This window comes from Pseudorasbora parva, chromosome 16, assembly GCF_024679245.1.
Source record: "Pseudorasbora parva isolate DD20220531a chromosome 16, ASM2467924v1, whole genome shotgun sequence".
In the NCBI taxonomy this organism is placed as follows: Eukaryota; Metazoa; Chordata; class Actinopteri; order Cypriniformes; family Gobionidae; genus Pseudorasbora; species Pseudorasbora parva.
The window spans coordinates 37,100,328-37,121,606 of NC_090187.1; the positions used below are offsets into that span (position 1 = coordinate 37,100,328).

The 21,279-nt window shown below is 38.5% G+C and overlaps 1 protein-coding gene across 3 annotated transcripts in view; it reads left to right on the plus strand.

The window, feature by feature from the left end:
- Positions 1-6,332: 6,332 nt before the first annotated feature.
- Positions 6,333-21,279, plus strand: part of gnao1a (guanine nucleotide binding protein (G protein), alpha activating activity polypeptide O, a) — a 107,132-nt gene continuing 92,185 nt past the window's right edge. Inside the window, exons 1-2 of one of the 3 annotated variants that reach the window (XM_067418890.1) lie at positions 6,333-7,096; positions 7,232-7,274. In XM_067418890.1, coding sequence (XP_067274991.1) covers positions 6,979-7,096; positions 7,232-7,274 — 161 coding nt within the window. In that variant the 5' untranslated portion in view covers positions 6,333-6,978. The remainder of the gene's footprint in view (positions 7,097-7,231; positions 7,275-21,279) is intronic. The other 2 variants (XM_067418891.1, XM_067418888.1) reach the window with 2 other exon arrangements.

The following is a 21,279-nucleotide window of genomic DNA, read 5'->3' on the forward strand; positions in this document are numbered from 1 at the left end:
ATGATTTCATTGGTCCGAACAGTTTCTGTTCGGGGATAATTACTCCTCTATGGATCGAGTCCAGACCGAACCGCCCGACCTAAAAAATTTCTGGGCGGGGCTAAGTTCGGCTGGCATCCAGGCTAGCATAAAACATTAATCACTACTAAATTTCCCTTGCCTGCACAAAAAAACAAACCGTATTTAACACTTAACTTTAGCATTTACTGTCTCTTTAGAGAAACAATGAAACAATTCAGTTCAACAAAGCTTCATTCACCTAATTGTCAATAATAGGATATAATTGCAAAGCATTGAATGGTTGCAGTAGTGGCAGGGAAATGTATTAAGAAGATCCTTTAGAATTATTTCAAGGGCAGATTTTTTTTTTAGCAGTGCAACAGCACCAAGGCAGAATGGCAAATTGCTGTCAATACCAACAATATCACACCACTGAGTTTGTGTGTAATGTGTGAATAGACACTCCTCTACAGTTCAGTGGGTCGATTCAAGCCAATTTAAAGGATTATAATTGAGACTGGTGTGTTTATATTCTGCTTTTTAAATGATTCCGTTTTAATAATAATAATCATAATTCCTGGGACCTATAATGAAAATACTTTATTTAGTATTGATCAACCAGACAATTATAAATAAGCTTATATCCATAACAGTGTCCTGGAAAGTGCTGACAGAGGCAGTTGAATTGAAATATGCAGGCAATAATATTGGAATAGGACTTCCAGTTCCATGCTAATTAGATTATACAGACCATTTCTAGACCATACTCATAGTTTTAGAATAGGATTTTGGAACAGGAATTGAATGTCATAAATCTTTCAAACCTCATTTTACATTTTCCAAATTTGTCACATTTTCCCATCATGCATCGGCATGTTTGAGTTGCACACCTCATAAACCAGCCACTGCTTCACCATAGCCTAGTTATCTGTGTACATCTAAAAAAAATGTTCATAAATGCCTTTAACAAATGTTTATTTCTGTTACTCTAACAGGAGGATCCAAAAGGCTGCCACACACCCAGTTTGGCTGGCTGTCCAACTCACAGATCCAGTTTCTTTAATTCATCTTTCCTGTCTTCTTTTTTTCACCTGGTAAAGTTTAAATCACGTTTTGACATGCTTCTCACAACACACCCCACAAAGGTTATGTCCAGATGCGGACAGAGTGCAGCTTCATTACTTGAGGAAAAGTACAGATATCCCTTGCTAAATTTTACAAGTAAAAGAGCTACAGTCAGATGACTACTTAAGTAAAAGTACTGCTTGTTTTAAAAAGGACTTGAGTATCAAGAGTACAAAAGTACATTTTCTTAATATTGCACTACTGCCACCCTGCTTACATTTATGTACAGAAACATCCTACATGGAATTATGAAAAATGTTAATGTTAATATGTTGGAAAATGTAAAAGGAATTGAAAGTAAAATCAAGTCATTTTCATCTTTTTACTATGTTGCTTTATTTAACATTTCTTACTTGCCCACAAGGCAATAGCAAAATGGCAACGCTCTGACAAACCTCTGCTAGTTTTAATGGATTTTTTTGCAACCTGACTGTGTTAAACACACCGCATACTCAAGAACATCACGGGTTGGCACACTCCCGGGAGGGACCTGCTGTGTCTTCATCCATTGTTTCCTCCTTGGTTTCGTCTCTTATCTAAATCTGACCATGGAGTTGACTTTAGCGTAAACCTGAAGGTGATTGCTGATAGGCTGTCCCATTCAGTGGTGCCTGCACAATCCAATCACGTTTGAGAGCAAAACAACAAATTGAGGGTTTCCGAGTGTTTTTTGTTTTTGTTTTTGTTTTTTAGAAGTAGTAAAGGTTACTTACGGTTATGAATAAAAAATGCAGTGGAGTAAAGAGTACAATATTTGCTCAAATTCACTTGAGTAAAGTCATGAGTACTCCCCAAAAATTATATTCGAGTAATGTACAGATCCCTCAAAATTGTACTTAAAGGGGTACTTCAGCGCTGGGAAGATGAATCTGTATTAAAACTGGGTCATCAATGTAGTAGAAATGTGAAATTAATTTTTAATTTGGCGCCTTCTAGACTGAGAAAAGACAAAAAATGTATTTTTGTCTCATGGGGATGAAAGACTACAATTCCCAGAATGCTTCGCTGCCCTGTGAGGCCGCTCCTAACATGATTCCCAAAGCCACCAACTTGATTACAGTGACTGAATTAGAGAAGACACTACAATTAAAAACTGAACGTGTCTGTTCAATATAATGAGTGAGTCACCGCGCGAGTGTCACAGCACTGAGCACTAACTGCAGGAGTCAGATAAATGAGCTGATGAGCTCTCGTGATGAGAGCTGAGGTAATCGCCACTACACTCACAACGCGAGTTCAGTCTGGTGCGTTTCAGTTCATGCCTTTGCAAGCTTAACTTTCATAGAAATTAATTTGAGAAGTTAGAAGACTTATATTGCTCACCATAGCTCTGTTTAAATGAGTGCCTGTAGCTGCACGCTGAGCTCTCCCTGCGAGCTGAGTGTGATCTACATCCCTCATGCGCGGATTCAAAACATGCAGAAATGGCTCCCTCTGCTGGCTGTAGTCTTTAGCCTTTGGCCAAACATTCCTCCTATGATGCAAATATTGTCAATTTGCATCATAGGAGGAATTTTTCCAGAAATAAAATGCATAAATCTCTTGTCTCAGGGGGATATGAGGGGGGAAAGCACAATCATTTGAATATACTCCAGGGTTTCTACTGATACAAAGCCATATGCTAATCGCTGAAGTAACCCTTTAAGTAAGAAAATTTACTCTGTTACCGTTCGGCTCTGATTATGTCTCACAATGGTCCTTCAAAGCTATTTGACATATATGCCCTGTTGACACCTGTATCTAGCGTTCTCCAATTAGGATATCTGATGCAGCAAAATTAATTTTAATATTTGGTGTAAACAGGGCACTAAATATAGGTTATTAAGTTTATATAGGTTTCAACATAGTTGTCAAATGTTTTAGTAACGACAAATGTAAAATTAGCAGTAGGTTAGTAGGCCAAATAGAGGCTAAAAAACAACATTTTAACAAACCTACATTTTTCAAAACTCCAAAAACATATTTATAGATGTCATTAACTAAATTTGAAACACTAGAGGCAGTAAAACACCAATAAGCTTTAGGCCTAATCTTTTTTTTCTCTTTTTTTGGCATGGTCTCTTGCACAATGTTATAACCTCTAAACATTAGGCCTATACCATAGTGCATTTTATCTTGCCGTTTGCATCACATATGGATTTTCTAACGTAGTTAATGTGCTCATTGATCTCCTGGTATACCACTGCACTTACGACGCACACTCAGATATGTATTCTCAAATGTGGGACGGGACTTGATTTTTCTCCATCTAGAATTGATTGGATTGCTATTGTTTGCTAATTGCTGAGATCTCCTGTAAGTGACAAGTTGCTGGAGAGGCCCTTGTGGCGGTGCACACGTCATCAGAGATGTTTTAAGAGAGGAGGAAAAGTTCATGTTTTTGATTAGAGATATAGGAATGCACATTAATAGAAAAGAAAATGATGTGCACAAATAAAAAATTAAATAATAATAATAAAACAATAATTGCCCATTTTGGTTTCATAGTAACTTTAAAGCATGATAAGAATACGTCGCTTTATTATAGTTTAACGTATCACAAATATAGCTTTTTGATGTGTTAATTGGGTAATAGACAACACTAGCTGTGCAAGTGTGGCGCTAAATGACTGTTTTCATGGACTTTCAGTGCGATTATTTGTCACATGGTTCCTTTGTCCAGTTTTCCCGCTCCTCATTTGTGTCATTGATTTTCAGCTGTGTGTAATCAGTTAGTCTCGTTTGTGTTCGCTTTATATATTAAACCCCCACATTCATTCTGTTTGGTCACGTTTACATTAAGTGTGTTTTGCCATGCCTGTCTGTCTATTTTGTACTATTAAACTTCGTGTTGGAATTATCTAATCTTTGTCAACTTTCCTGCAACCACCTGTGCCATATCAGGCATAACATTATGACCTAATATCATGTCTGTCCCTCTTTTGCTGCCAACAGCCCTGACCCATCAAGGCATGGACTCTGCTAGACCCCTGAAGGTGTGCTGTGGTATCTGGCACCAAGATGTTAGCAGCAGATCCTTTAAGTCCTGTAAATTTAGGTGGGGCCTCCATGGATCGGACTTGTTTGTTCAGCACATCCCACAAATGCTCAATTGGATTGAGATCAGGGGAATTTGGAGGCAAAGTCAACCCTTGTTGTGCTACTCAAACCATTCCTGAACCATTTTCGATTTGATTTGTGGCAGGGCTCATTATTCTGCTGAAAGTGACCACAACCCAAAGGAATACCGTTTGCATGAAAGGGTATACATGGTCACCAACAATGCTTAGTGGTATGTGTCAAAGTAACATCCACATGGATGGAAGGACTCAAGGTTTCCCAGCAGAACATTGTCCAAAGCATGACATTGCCTCCGCCGCCTGTTTCCCCTATGTGTTCCCCAGGTAAGTGACTCGTGTGAATCCCGTTTATCCACGTGATGTAAAAGAAAACATTTGTCAGATCAGGCCACCTTTTCCATTACTCGGTGGTCCAGTTTTGATGCTCACGTGCCCATTGTTGGTGGTGGACAGGGCTCAGCATAGGCACCCTGACTGGTCTGTGGCTATGCAGCCTCATATGCAAAAAAAAAAAAAAAAAACTGCGCTCCGCTGTGTATTCATGACACCTTTCTATCAGTAGCTCGTCTATTTGATCGGACCACACGGGTCACCCTTCGTTCCCCACGTGCATAAATGTGCCTTGGTCGCCCATGACCCTATGGCCAGTTCACCACTGTTCCTTCCTTGGACAACTTTTGATAGATACTGACACTGCAGACCCGGAACACTGCACAAGAGCTGCAGTTTTGGAGATGCTCTGACCTATGTATATGTGCATATGCAGGGCTTATTATAGATGTGGACAAAATAGTTGATAAATATAAACAAATATAAATAAATATTGATAATCACAAAAATCAAACCATTCATTTTACACTGTAAAAAAATTATTTAGAAAAAACCTGGTTGCCTTAAAATTTTGAGTTCATTGAAATTAAAATTTTTAATGTTAATACAATGAACATTTTTTGAGATTCGACAACCTTTAATGAAATATTATTAAAAGATTTTGTAAGCATATTGGGTACTTGTGTGTGTTTTATGTCTGATGACGCAGTGAAACATGCCAAATAGTGCTATTTTCATGATTTATCAAAATTTTTATGTGGTTCAAATACAATACGATTTTGAGTTTCTATTTATTAAACAAATTTCCTTCATTGTATCAACTCAAATTTTTTATTTCAATAAACTCAACATTTTAAGGCAACCAGGTTACTTACTTTTCTAAGTTAAACCAACAAAAACCAACCAATTGTTTTTTTTTGTTTGTTTTACAGTGTAGAGTATGCAAATGTAAAATTTTATTTGGATTATTTTTGGATCATCCTGTTGAAAGATCCTACCATGGCCCATTATAATATTTATAGAAGGGGCTGTCTGGATTCGTTTTTTTAATCTGTTGGTATTTGATAGAATCCATGATGTCCAACAAGAAGTCCAGGAACCTCCAGTAAAAAAGGCCCTCAACATTAAAGACACAGTAGTATATTTAACTGTGGACATTTTCTATGCCAGTGTTCACCAAACCAATGGTGGGTTTGCTGCCGATTTTTCATTTGACCATAGAACCCTGTTTATCATGTCTGACAAATGAATATGCTGGAGTTTTTTGCATGAGCAAGGAGGATTTCTCTTGAAACCCTCCCTAACAACCTAAAGTGATGTAGGTGTAGCTTTCTTTCTTTCTTTCTTTCTTTAAGACTTTCTGTCCCAGAGTCTCAATCTCTGCAATTCTTCAGCTGTGATCCTTGAGAGTCTTTGGCCACTCAAACTCTCCTCACTACACATTAAGACAATAGACATGGGTCCTCTTCCAGGCAGATTCCTAACACTTCCTGTTGATAAGAAGTTCTTAATATTGTGGCAATGTGGATTTTGGGTACCAACAATTCTGTTCACGTCTGTACACACATTTAGCCTACATTTAATGTTTCTTTATTGTAACTATATTTGACTATCCTGAAATTCATTGTATAATTTGCATTGGCCTACTGGCTTTGTTAAACAATCTTGCCAATAAAGTCTACTTTGAAAAAGACCAGGAGCCTTTTAAAAATTGCAATATTTTGTTTATAATTTTGTGTCAATATAAAAATGTCCAATTCTCATTAGATTTCTAGTCATTTGCCGTTGCTGTTACAGGTTGTCAACACTAGGCTAATGGCCACACCTTTCTGTGATTCTTCCTGTGGCCAGGGCCCGCTCATCGGCTTTAAATCATCCGCTCCCCACAGAAACACAACGCTGATCCCATATAGGCGCGCGCACACACCGTTTAACAGCGTTTACGTCGCGTGAAAACACCAAGAGAAGCGCATTTATTCCGTTTGCAGATAACGGTATAAATCTAGCTGTAGTTAGCGGTACGCGATTCGAATGCACGCTTGCTCGTGCGCGCGCTCGCTCGCTCTGTCTCTCTCCTTCTCTGCTCCTGACGTCAGCGAGATTGTCTGAGAGCGTCGAGCCCAGCGCGTTCTCTCTCCATACTGACCCTCCATTGTGAGCACGCTAACGATGCCATCGCTCGCAGCAGTCGCCGCCGCCGCCCAGTAGAGACCTCCCAGCCCGAGGACCGAGCACCACGACCCCGTTACACAGACCGAGAGCGCGCGCCAGAGACTTATGTTCCAGCCCAACGTTGTCTTTTGCGGGATTTAATGCTCTAGCTAGTCGCCGACAGGGAGAGCGAGAGTGTGTGTGTGTGAGAGAGGGATAGGGACAGCCATAGAGAGGAATAAGGAAGAAACACCGAGGATATTTCTCACCCGGACCATTTTGGAGGTAAAAAAGAGCCGAGGTTCATCTAGTCATGGGATGTACACTGAGCGCAGAGGAAAGAGCGGCTCTGGACAGGAGCAAAGCCATCGAGAAAAACCTCAAAGAGGACGGAATCACTGCTGCTAAAGATGTGAAATTGCTCCTGCTAGGTAATGCGGAGTGGAGCCTCTCAAATCTAGCTGTATCCTACACATCGCAGTGTCTCATCCGATGAATGCACATATATGGGATCTCTTCATTGTGACAGGCGATCTTACACCCTTGTGTCTGTCTCTTCTCCACAGGGGCCGGGGAATCTGGGAAAAGTACCATCGTGAAACAGATGAAGTAAGTGACATGTTTTAAATGACATCCATCAGTCAGTTCGCGCTGTGCTGTGTGAGAGACACACACGAAACCACCCACCCACTCTCTCTCTCACACACACACACACACACACACCCTCTATTGCTTGACGGCGAATTCTTAGGTCCGCCATATTTTCAAGGAGTTCATTCTCCACTAGCGTGTTACATACATTGTAGCCGTGACATGATGACAATGGTGTAGCACATCCGCGGTGTGTATATTAGTGGGTTCGGGAAGATGAGGCGCCCTCGATGTGCTGTTCACGAAAATGGTGCTGAAAGTCAACTGGGGGACCGTATTTCCTAGAGTAGCTAATGCTCGATTGGAGTCCGCTGACACACTCCACCCCGATTTCACTTCATCCCGTGGGCATTTACAGATGCAATTCGTATGTCTTCCTGTGCATTTGTTGATATGACAGACATCATAAATCAAGCAAATATAGGCCATAACACACACGTGTGTGTTTATATATATATATATATATATATATATATATATATATATATATATATATATATATATATAATGCCATAATATATACTGTACCCTCTAGCAGATAATTTAATGCCCGTGCCTCGGATTGTTGTAGGCTACAATGCAGCATCACTTAAGAGATTCATATTCTTTTACTGATGTGCAGTAGACTGATTACTGGTTTGACCCATATATTTTATTTACACTTTTCTTCTTAACTAGTTATAGGTTCTTCAGTATTGTGTCTTGTATAAATTGGTAAATTAGGTCCCCTTAATAGTAAAAGTACTGTTTGCAAGCTTTTACATCGACCATTAGTTTTCAATTAAGAATAGGTCCATAGCATTTAAGCTTAGTGAGTCTAAAATATACTTGCATTTACGTTCAAAAAAACGTAACTACATAAAATATAAGCTAATTAATTCATTCATAATGCAGGTTGTTGTATTTATTAGATTATATGATTTTGTTTCAGAAAACAGCAATAGGCTACAACAATTAAAAAAAATGTCTGCATATTTTATTTAGCAGTGACAAAATATATGAACCCTCCTCTATCAGTCGTTTTGCAGTTAGAGTGTTAAGAGCCTTCTGTTTGTTGAGAATGGTGAAGTCTGAGCTTATTTGGCAAATGGTGCCTGGAGATAATGCTGTCGGCTGTGTGTGCACGGCGCTGGTGCAACATGAACAGGCCTTCGTGCGTTTTTAGTCTGTGTTGGGTTGATGCTCTTGGTGAGGGAAGAAGGTTTGACACCCAACCAGCTCAACTTCCTCACGGCCATTTTTATGCACTGACGTCCTCTTTACGCTTCATTGAAAACGATCTGTTCATCTACCTTGTGGTTTGGGTGTCATACACTCTTTCTTGAATGTTAAATGCAGTTCCTTTAGTTATATTCGATCCGCCTTGCAATAATAATCTTTTTTTTTGGGGTCACAGTCTCCATCTGGGCATGGCATGTTATAGAATTCATATAATGATGCATGCTTTCTATAACAAACGTTATAATACAAGTTATATTTTAATATGTCGAGCTGTAGCAAGCGCAGTTTATTACTCAGTTCAAAGCTTTCGATGAAGAAACGCATGCATTCTCAAGTGTGTGCACGAGCCCTGCCTTTGTCGAAATCTGTAGCCCTGGGAAATTACCATTGCATGTCTGGTCTGCCTATGTTATTATATCACGGTGTTTTTGCGATTGTAGATTGGAAAACGCACGTACTTAGCGTGGATATGTTGTGAAATTGTGCATCGGAGGATTTCAGGCGGTTTCAGTGGTGGACAGCGCCCAGCAGAGTCTTTTTCTGTGATCGGCTTTCTTCGGCAATTTTCGGTTTTCTCCGTCGAGCCTTGAACCTGCGGCGAGAGGGAAAACAGGGGATGGATTTGTGCGTCTTTTGCGTTTCCCACACGTGCTCAGGGAGAGATGCGCTTTATTAGCCTATATTTTCCCCAAACACCCTCGACTCTTTTGTATTATGTGTAAATGTTTTGCTCAGTAAATACAAAGCTCAGCTAGGGACAATAGCAAAATGAGCAAAATCAGCTTATGAGCAGAGGCAGACATTTTCAGGGCAAATGCAAATAGTATACCAAAATATCCCTACAGTGAATTCCTCTAATGTAAAATTTCATGTTATATCTTATTATTCAGATTGAGAACAGTACAATTTGCTATTATTAAACAACATATGCCCCCTAAAAGAGAGAGAGATAAATCAACCATGTGGTATTGCAAGTTGAGTTTGAGGTATAGGGGGAAAAAATGATGTAATTTTTCAATTTCAAACTGCTTGGTCAGCTGAACAAATAAGTGGCAGTATTCACCACATGTGCTTTTAAGCCTTTTGTAGCTAATGCCTCGGGCATATTTCTAAGTCATCCAAAGAGTGATGACTCTTTCCTCTCCAAGGATTCATTGTTGCTCTGATGTCCTTAATTGGGTAATAAGAGTGTCTCATGATGGAGCTAGTTAAACTGTTTGGGTCCTAAAGGAGTGGAGTATGCAGCTGGGCTTCTTACTGTAATACGCCATGAATGAGTTGCTTTTTTTGGGGCTTTAGTTGAGCTTAACTAGACCATTAAATGTTCTGCCACTGTCACTTACTTGAAATACTTTTTAGGATATTGAAGCTTCAATAATGTTTTGCATTTAATGTATTTGTAATTATTTCGCATTGCAAAGTGCCTACATTATAATCAATTTGACTATATTACAAATTAATATCTGAGTGGCATACTTGTGTCTCTAAGATGTAATTCAGTTTGGCAGTGCTGATTTTATGATGTCTTCAAGCTTCCCCAGAGACATAAGCGTATATCAGCCTTTTTGGGTCATGGCATTTTTTAAGAAATGTTATGTGTATGCGATAATAGAAGAGCTATGTTGAATCTAGATCAGTGGTTTTGGTCAGACCTCTTTGACGATGCACAGTAAGACATAACAGAACAACAGCATTCACAATGCAACAAGCCAATCGGACACTTCAAATACCTCCACTGTGTGTTAGATGGTTTCTAGCCTTTAGTTAAACAGTATTCTGTATTGCATGGCTTGACAAGAGCTGAGGAGGCAAGGAGCTGTGCACTTAACATGTCAGAGTAAACCAGGGAACTGGGTGATGTGTGAAAGATGGAGAGAGAGAGAGGGCGCAGCATGAGGGAGGGAGATGTTGGTAAACCCTGTGATTATGGTGTGGTCCTCTAGGCAGGCAACAGTGCTTCCATCTGCTTCATTAGTTCAGTGTGAGAGGGGAGTGTTTAAGTGTGCGCAGGCTGCTCTCAGTAGCTGATCACATCACACATACACGGCACTCTCTCTCTTTTTCTCTGTTCCTGCGGTCATTTTCCTGGCACCTAGTCCTATGGGATTGAAATATGAGCGATTGAAGATGTATTTTGTGTGTTAGGGGGAGAGGACAAAAATCTGAGTATATGGAGATGGAGAACAGTTTTATAGACCCTGGAGACGGAGCCGTGTGTGTCATCATCGTGCATGTCACTTCCTCACCCACGCTTGTCATGCATGGATGATCAAAAGCCTTCAGAAACAGATAAAATGTGTATGTATGAAAGGTTATACGGTATGATGTGCACACACAAAACACCCTTTACATGCCACTGTGGAATATTAAAGCCGTATGTGTCGTCAGGTCCCGGATCTGATTAGACTAGGCGTTGCACTGACTATAGTTGAATATTTATATTCTAATTTTGTACACTGCTATTTAAAAGTTTGCGGTCAGTTAGTTAGTTTTTTTTGGAAATATTTTTTTTTAAATTGATTTATGTAAATGCATACACATGTATGTAGGCCTATATATTTAAGAAATATTTGCATGTATAGTTTATATATATTATTTATCTTATTACATGCATGCGTGTGTATATGCATAATTATACACAGTACACACATACATTATGTAAAGACACTTTTATTTTGGATGCGATTAATCATAATTCATTTTTCCCCAGCACTCATTTTTTATTAAGCTAGGATGCATTATATTGATCAAAAGTGACAGTGGAGACATTTATAACATTATAAATAAATAATATTTCAAATCACTCAAAGTAGCTATATAGTACTAACAGTGGTTATTTCTATTTGACTCGTAATCATACGGGAACCACTTTAAGTGCTGTTAGTACCAAATCTTGGCTTCAGTGGTCCTTTAGCAGTTTTTTGGGATGACTGAGGAGCTATATAGCACCGCTACCGTATACTGACCTATACCGTATACGTTAGTTCTTCAGTGTTTTTTTGGGGTGTGGTTAATGTGCATTATAGCACCACCTGTTGAAGGGATAGTTCACCCAAAAATGAAAATGTGATGTTTATCTGCGTACGCCCAGGGCATCCAAGATGTCGGTGTCTTTGTTTCTTCTGTAGAACACAAATGAAGATTTTTAACCTCAACCGTTGCAGTCTGCCAGTCATAATGCATATAAATCATTTCTTGAGAACCAAATCAGATTTCTGAAGGATAATGGACACTCATATTACTAATGAATGGGAAAAAATTGCAACGTACAATATGGCGGAATAAGTCCTGCCTTCTAAATGAAAAGCCAATCACTGATTGACTTCTGTTTTTGCGGTAATTCTGTACATTTAAATGGCATCACTGTCGAAGGATAACAATTAGCTGCTGAAGTGGATTTACTTATTGTAGAGTTTATGAAAGTTAGCATGAGAAGTTATTGTAATGTTTGAAGCGGAAACAAATATATTTTAAGAATTATTTCACAGTCGTACTATTTTTTTAAAGATAAAAAACACAAGATCTTACCAACTCTAATCTTATGAATGGTAGTGGTGCAGTAAACTGTAATGCCAAAATATATTATGAAGTGAATATAAAGAATTTGGAGTGCTGTTGCATTCACAAATCATGCAATAAGGGAACCATGCTGGTGTTGCAGACATATGCGGTGGTCCGGATTCATTTGAAGTGAGTCAAAATTCTTGCAAACCACCCTGACACTAATAAACTATCATCCATATACTGACAAAAACTGTAAGCGAATGGAATATGACAATGCAGTCCCAATCTAATAATGGGTGATGAGAAGGAATCTCAATAGCAAACTCTTTGTGAATAATGTTGGATTTTCCCAAAAACACTGATGCTGTAATATTGTAACTCAGATAAGATAAACATGGACTGGATTACTATTTTCTAGACAACTAGCTGTCTAGTAAAAATGACAGTATTTTACCATCTGATCATCAACTGGTTTATTGTCTAATCTGCAAACTGTAATCCAAGGCCCCTCGTCATATTATCCTTTAAAAGCGGACTTCTGCTGCTGGATAGACTGGATAGGATTAAAAATGTTTGTTTTTTTTCTAAAGTGATCTCTGCAGCATACAATATGCCAGGCTGTCCTGTAGCTGGCTAATTGAAGGGTTGAAGCAGAGGACCCAGCTGTTCAGCTTTACTCCATCTGTACATCCATGGAGCTAAACTGTGGCCGTGCACTCGAGTAGCAGAGCATGAAACATGATGTCTCTAGTGTCTAGAGGTTGTCATGTGATGAGTAATTGGTATCTGATGAAGACTTGAATGAAGAAAACTGTAAGACACTGCTATAAATGTGGCACAGCTTAAAGTAGTGTTTCACATCTCCTGGAATTGTACATTTGAATTGCGACATTCAAAATGCGTTTTTTTTAATAAAGTAAAATACTTTTCTATGGAGCCCCACATGACATGCATGTAGGAAAAAGTGTTCCCTCATTTTAAGCACATTCTTCAATTACACACACACACACACACACACACACACACGTATTGATACACAGAGGACCGGCCGGTGCCATAATTGGGATACTGGCTGATATGATTTTGAATACCTTGATTACCCCACTATTATCTTTAATCTTTAATACTGTTCAATTGAATCTTAGGCAGATGTCAAAAAGTATGGTTTTCATAGTGAACATTATATAAAATTGTGATTCCTAAATTTGCCTAGGATTTAAAATAACTGAATGTAGGTTTTTAAATTTTCATAATGACCATTTATAGGTTATTAGCCATAACATGAAAATAATTATCTGCTTATCATTTGTGGAGATATTTTTTTAATGTCGGTGCATCCTTTTATATAAATATATTTGCTTCCTTTTTAGTGTAGTAGATGTATTCCTTGACCTCATTGTGTTAACCAGAACCTTTACTGAACTCCCTGCACTTTTTGTATTGTTCAAAGGTTCATAGCAGATGTAAGTTGGAGACGGCTGTTTGGCTGGGTAAAGCCATTTTAATGCAAAGAAAGGAAATTAGCATTGACACAAAGCACCCTTGCTTGTGACTGCAGTACTCGTGGCCCTGTATAGTGTGCAATATGCAGAACGCAAGACCATTTACACAACAGATTTAAGTCCGATTTTCCATTGGGAAATCTTCCTATAGGAAGAATATATATTTTAATGCCTCAAGTGCTGTGGGTTTGGGTGGGGCTGTGAGTGCACACACTTTCAAACCATAATTTGTGTGTGTGTGTGTGTGGTTTTGGGGAAGCTCTGAGTCACTATAAAAAGGGAAGGAGCTCTGATGAAACACACAGGCTGGTGAAATGAACAGTTCAAATGATAGTTTCACCGTCCATTTTTGCTTCTCTCTCTGTCTGATCTTTTGACAGTCTGTCTGGCTCTCTGTACCTCTGTAATAGAGGGGGGTTTATGTGTCTAGCTGATGTGATTGGAGTTGACTGAGCACAGGGAGAACAAACGGTTCTCATGTTTTGCTTTCCCAGAGATTTGACTGTAATACTCTGGCATGATCCCCCTGGCTCTGCCCGCAGACACAGTGTGACTTTCAACAGTGCACTCCTCAATTCTTTTTGGGTTGGAGATGATTTTTAAATGTGTATATTTGCTTCTGTACCTGTGCCATGGCAGCATGTATTTTGCATCTAATTTGTGAAAGCAACTGGGTATGCAAAGTTATCAAACCCACAAATTCAATTAAACATGCAACATTTAGATCTTATATACCATGATTACTATTGTTAAAACAGCTGACTCACTGTATGTATTTGGTGGTTTAATTCAGCATGGCTTCAGTGAGGGTTCAAATTCAAACTTTTGTTCACATTTCTGCCTTATGAAAGTGTGACCTATTCAAAGGCAGTGTTGAAGCCACATATGAAAGTTGAAGAACTGGTCATTGAGAAAAACAGAATGATTGTCAATTTATTGTATTCTCTAATGTAACTACTAATTGGTATGAGAATACTGATGCTGTATTGAGAACCAAAGTAACACAATATTTAGGGAATAAAACACCACACTTTGTTACAACCTGCCTTACAGAGCCACTTATATCCTTTGTGTTTCTACTTGATACTGTGCAGTAATTATATTCTCACTTCCTGTGAGTAAAATTCACAGGTAGAGAGGAAGTGTTCAGCTCCAAAAAAGTGTCTCTTTCCCTATTTGTCATACTCAGTCACACACCCAAGCAAATTTCTCTTTCTGGCAGTGAAACAGTGCATTTATCAGTTTATGGGTTAGAGTGTTGTTGCCTGAAGCTGGGCAGGAGAGTGGGAAACTGGGGCTGGAATGTCAAGTGCTTCCCTGAACCCCTCAGTGACCCTTGTTCTCCCACCGGTTCTTCTTTTCCACCCTCTCCATCTCTGTTGGTCTCTGTGGTGGGTCCATATGTACTTGCCTTGTGGAGAGTTCTGGCTGAGCCATGCGCTGGTGATCAAACAAAAGGCCTTTGTCTTAGTGAGGTGTTTGTGTTGGGTCATAAAGCAGGTCCTAGGCCAGCCTCTTTAACGCCAACACAAAAGAGCTTTATTGGGGAGGCAGTCAGGGTGGGTCTACTCATCTGATCTGAGGTCAGCTGATTTAAAGCATGGCAGTGCAATGTGAACTCCCCTTATGGTCAAATTACATAATGTGTATCTGGATCATATTGTGGCATAGTCCTTAGCTCTTTTCCCTCCAGCATTACATTGTTTCCCCCCAAAATTGTGTTATATATATATTATAACATATATATATATATATATATATATATATATATATATATATATATATATATATATATATATATATATATATATATATATATATATATATATATATATATATATATTATATATATTATATATATTATATATATTATATATATATATATATATATTATCAATTTGGGTAAGTTTCGTGGAAGTCTTTTTCAGACTACAACATGCATAAACAATGCTTTTATCATTCTTTTTTTCCCCAGTTTTGATCTGGAGACTCAGTAGCCTGGATGCCAGCCGAACTCTGCCCCGCTCACAACATTTGAGCTCGGGCAGTTCGGTTCAGACCAATGAAACTGTTCAGACCAATGAAATTACCAGGGTGGGCTTTAGACAAAGATGGCCAGATGATAAACAGTAATGTAATCATCAAAGTCGTCAAAGGCGCTTGGGTTGAATTTGTTCTAATCCTAAATGGAGAACTTGTTCGTATATGCATTCGCCTTTTCTCTCAGAAATGATGATTGTGTTGGTAAGTTTTTCACAACACCAGCAAAGATCGCTTACACATCTTTCTTTTAACGTTACTCTGAAAAAAAAGGCGTTTGGGGGGTTAAGTGTTATTTTGGCTAGGTTGCCTGCTAATATTTGCTTTCCTGGGTATATACATCACATAAATGAGGTCGCTTCAACCCGCGGACATGGGAACACATGGGAAACAACCCATGGGAAAACCGCAGACCTGGCAACACAGTGCAGTTGAGTTCTGTTCACATTTGACAACTAACGTTATGCGGTGCTCTGATTGGTTGTAGGTCTATCCAGTAGAGGTCTTTCCTGGTTCGGTTAAAACACGCCCCATAATCACAGCCCAATGGAGCAGTTTCAGACTCATATTCTGACTAGAACTGAGTATAGAGATTCAATACTCTTTCAGAAGAAAGAGCAATGGCGACCCTACCATATAAAAGTGAAAACAATGAAAGAAGGAACATTCCATCAATGGATTGGATGGATATATTTTATGATATAAATAGCTTTAAAGCCTTAACTTGTTTTAACAAGTTAGTAAATCCAACAAGCATTATGTTGGATTTGTGTGTTTGTATGTCCTTGATCATTATATGTATTATATGTATTTGATTAATTCTGAAAAATTATTACAATGTAAAATTATTTTCTATTTAAATGTATTGTAATATGTAATTTATTCCAATGATGGCAAGCTGTTGCATTAAATTGTGTTATGCCAATTTGGTGCTCAAGATTATTTATTATTTTTTGCTATTAACAATGTTGAAAACAGTTGTGCTGCTTAATATTTTTGCAGAAACCTTAATATATTTATTAAGGATTCTTTGAATTAAAAAGTTCAAAAGAACGACATTTATTTTAAATGAAAATCGTACTACTTGTTTAATTTTATATATTATATATAATTATACATGTATCTTTTCCATACAATAATTCCATAATTCCAATGATCATACTGTCCACAAGCTGTGAAGCTCTGCAAAAAAAACAGGCGCCATATGAATTTTTTTTTTTTTTTTTTTTTTGGTCAGATGCATCAATCAGATGAGATTGTGTAAATCAAAAAGAGCCAAAACTTACTTATATAGTTGTTGTATGGAGATGATCTATGAGAAGAATATTTCATTGTTTATTTGTATTCCACAGGTTTGGACTGACACTGTTGGATAACAGAATTTCAATTTTCAGATGAACTGTATCTTTAATGTTTAGACTGTCTTCACACCTAGCTGTTTGCTAATAATTTCCTGATTTGCAAGCGTTAGTGAGATACTGATGAAAAGTATGTTGTGGGGTGATGTGAGTGAAGAGTGTTAATTGCATTCTTCTGTGACTGTGTTTTGCCATGTGTACATCATTGTAACCTTTACCTGGTGGCTGTGTGTAGGTATAAATTAGTCTGTCTGTTGGTGGTTTCCAGCAACCTGGGGTCCTGGGGAGCCCACACACACACACACACACACACACACACACACACACACACACACACACACACACACACACACACACACACACAAACACAAATGGAGATTGGGTATTACACAAGCACATTTTAATTAAGGTATAATTGCAGATGCGGTAGGAACTCCGCCTGGGGCCTTATGTTCACACATTGAATGGAACATTTCTGCTTTTGCAGTGTTCGCTTCCTTTTTACAGACTGAAAATTACAGATGTTGCCCCATCGTTTACGGTAATCACACGTAACATAATTCGTCAGGAACAGCTGACGGTTTAACTCTTACAGTGAATGATGTGTGAAACGCTCAGTGCGTTCAGCTGCTGCGTGCATGTTCCTCTGGCGAATGTTCAGGACGTGCAAACTCATTTCATTTACCCGTGTGCATTCCCTCCCTCTTTTCTTCACTCTGTTGCCATGGAGAGGACAATGGCTGCCATAATTAGAGGATGACAAATGACCCAGAGTAGATAAGGGGGAGGGGTAGGAACTGTGAACCATGAATCAGAAGAAAAGTGGGAGTGAATCAGGGATTGGCCAGGGGGAGCGTGCAGGGCAACAGCTAAACATTTCTGGGTGTGAGTAATATTATGTATTCATAACCAGTCAATAGTAATCTCCTTGTCTGGTACTATTAGCCTCTTCCTGCTTTCAAGCAACATTAAAACTGACCTAATTTACTTTTTTAATAAATGACTGGTATGATTCATCAGTGTGCCGTATTCAAAAGCTTATGTTAAAATGTAAACTTCTCCACTTACAAAATTACTTTTAATTTCTGCTTATATAACCAAGGATGAGTGGGTGCAGAAAAAGTAATATTAGGCCTAAATGTCACCTTATGTTAGTATAAAGTGACACAATTTTAGGCTAATCAATCAAATCAGTATAGAATGCACTACATGGGCAAAAACTCATTGCATACTGCTTGACCCCCAACACCAAAAAAAAGTTGCTGTTTGTAGGGCTGGGTTTCGATTCAAATTTTAAGATTCGATTCTGATTCTCAAGATTTTGAATCGATTATCATTATTCGATCTGATCTGAACCGATCTTTGAGATTTAGATAAGTGTTTTTAAAGAAAGCGTTACTTGAATTGCAGGATCGATCTTTAGAAATTAATATGAAAATCGATTCAGAATTGGTGAATCGAGTTTTTCAACACAGCCCTAGCTGTTTGTATAGGCAAATGCTTAAGAGTTTTTGATTGTATTAATATTGCTGTGATTTATGATGTTTCTATCAAGTTTTATGTTTGGCATCAGTTCTTCTAACCCTAGTTGGAGTATATAGCTTTTCATTTATTAAACAAACATGTAGGAAGACACATCATGGCCATATCCCAGGATGACTGTGTCAAGGTTCATCACTCAAATTCTGAAAGACTGGTTATGAAGAATCAGTTCCACACATGAATTGGCACCTCTGAGTCCATACCTTAAAGGGGTCATTTCTTTGTGTGTCATGAACTGGCTTTATTTTTTTATACTGTTGTCTGAGGTCAACTAATGATGTTCATATGGTTTTTACATTAAAAAAAAATCATAACTAATACGTAATATGCTATTTTCTACACTGGTTTTGAGGCTGTCTTATGAACGCTGGGTTTGATGGGGGTAACGCACTCGATACTAGGAAGTAAACGCCACGGCTAGAATTGGACAAGATTTGCATATTTAATAAGCTTCAGCTGTTAGTTCAGTTCACATGAGGGAGGGATTGTTTTGAAAGCGGAAACTCGAATGATTCTCTCAATTACAGGGCTCATAAGCATCTTTATCAAACAAACACAATGATTTAGATCTCATCCACCCGCGATTGATTGGAATATTATTTTTGTATTACTTGGCCCTTCTGATTGGTGGATATAAACACAAACAACACACACACACGTGTGAGAGACAGATCAAGAAAGGAATATTATTTCACTATTTGAGCTTCACCGGCCTGCCGACGGGCTTGTATTTTGGTAACCCGTCTGGAAAACACACAGCACATGTCTGAGTCCATTGTGCTAAAGGTGTTATGTTAGACACGTACACATAATACAATCAATCTATAACAATGCAATACTATTAAATATAAAAACACATTTTACTTGCATATGTGTGTTGCACCATTCCAGTCGGATCAAATATAGAAGAAACAGCATTGTTTTAATTTCAATGTCTGCAATTTCAATTTCCTTATAAAAATGGACTGATGGTTTCCGGGTTCTATGAAGCTGGTCCCTCAAAAATACACAATGGGCTCAGGTTGGTTAGCTGGCCCAGTGTGTTCTGATTTGCTAACCGCCTAGTGCACGTGTTTGATGATCGGCAAGTTATCATGAGCTGTGGGCGGGGCGCATGTCTTGGCAATCTCTATTATAGCTTCTGATGTCAGTGAGTCTGGAGGAAAAGGCTGTAGTTCCCTACCGGCCGTTTGCTGTAGTAGCTTAGAAATTGATTTCTTTAAAAGCAAATATCTCCCTTTGCTTTACACTTTAAACGTTGTAACTTTGTGGATGTTGTTTATGCTCAAACAGCAACATTACACACTAGCGAAAGTTAGAAAAGTGAAATCGTGTTTTACCACCCCTTTAAAAAAAATGTTTTTTTGTCTTTCTTTTTTTTTTTTTTTTTTTGACAATTTTCTTCAAAAAAGGATTTCTCTCTGGAGAAGTGTTAAGTCTTTCCACTCACAAATCCTGCCATGTAAATAGCAAATCTGCTGTGGTGCGAGCGCAACTGGCTTTTAAAGGGAATGGGAGATGAGACTGGTTGGTTTATTGCATGTTACCCAAAACAGAACCCATGACATACTAAGGGACTGCAAATCTTTTGGACCCATGCTTTTTTTCCATCATTAAACTAGCACAAGTAGATTCTGACACAACCTAAGTGCACTTGCACTCTGCGCTTAAGACCATGCGCTTAGATCATTAAATTAGGGCTCTATAAGTGCACCTCAGTAAACACAAAATAATAATAAAAGAAAAAAAGGACCTTTTTGGGATGTGCTGGAGTAAACTTCCCAGAGTGCTTTACTCTTGCATTGTCGATCAAAGACAATGCAAGTTCTTGACCAAAAATGTATTGAAAAGTAAATGTTGTAATTTCCATCAAGAGGTGCATCAATTTTTGGTCAAAATCTTGTATATTGTAGGGTTAGAAGAACTGTTGCCAAACATAAATCTAAACTGTGACTTATTTTGGCCGGGCAGTTTAAATTGAGCCTTGTGTAATTGCTTTTCGAAAACATTCCCCCTTCTTCATTGTTCTTAAAGCTTGCTATTGATATTTCTCTGTGAGAAAGGCAGAGAGATAAAATGAGTTAAGGAAAGAAGAGAAAGAAGCAGGGATATACAGACCCATCACACTCCGCTTGTTCCTAATTGTAATTATGCCTTGTAGTTTTCCTCCGGTTTTTTTTGACAAGCGTTTCTGTGAACTGATCCAATAGAATGTGACTCGCATACATCTGGGCACAGCGGAAGGGATGGGCAGCGTACATGTTTGGCAGATGTTAGGCTTTGACAGGAAAGGGTTGACCTGTGAACTCTCTGTGTGATAGAGAAAGCAATGCCTTGATTATTATTGCTATAAATAGATGTCCCTCCCGGTGTTTAGTGGGATAAGTGTCCATGTCCGGAGGGTGATGACAGAAACGGCACTCAAAAGCACCATCAGGACAAAGGATTCTCTTACAGATGACATGAGCCAGCTTTGGGAGATAGGAGCAAGAGGCAGTGTGGGTTGTTGAGTGTGTGTGTGTGTGCGTGAGTTTTTCTTTGTATTTCTATTTTGGCTACCGGTGTGCACTCTTGAGATCCTTTAAATCACATTCCACCTCACTGCTTTAAAGTATAACCTTGTAGCCATTTAGATCAGTGAGTAGCTCTTTAGATCTTCTCTTTTTAATCTCATTGATCTGATAAATGGAGTTCCATCCAAACCAAAGGTCAGGAGGAGCACGTTTATTTAGTCCTGTCAATCACAATATATGTACACTTAATTCATCTGACAATGTTTTGTGGCATCCCTCCACC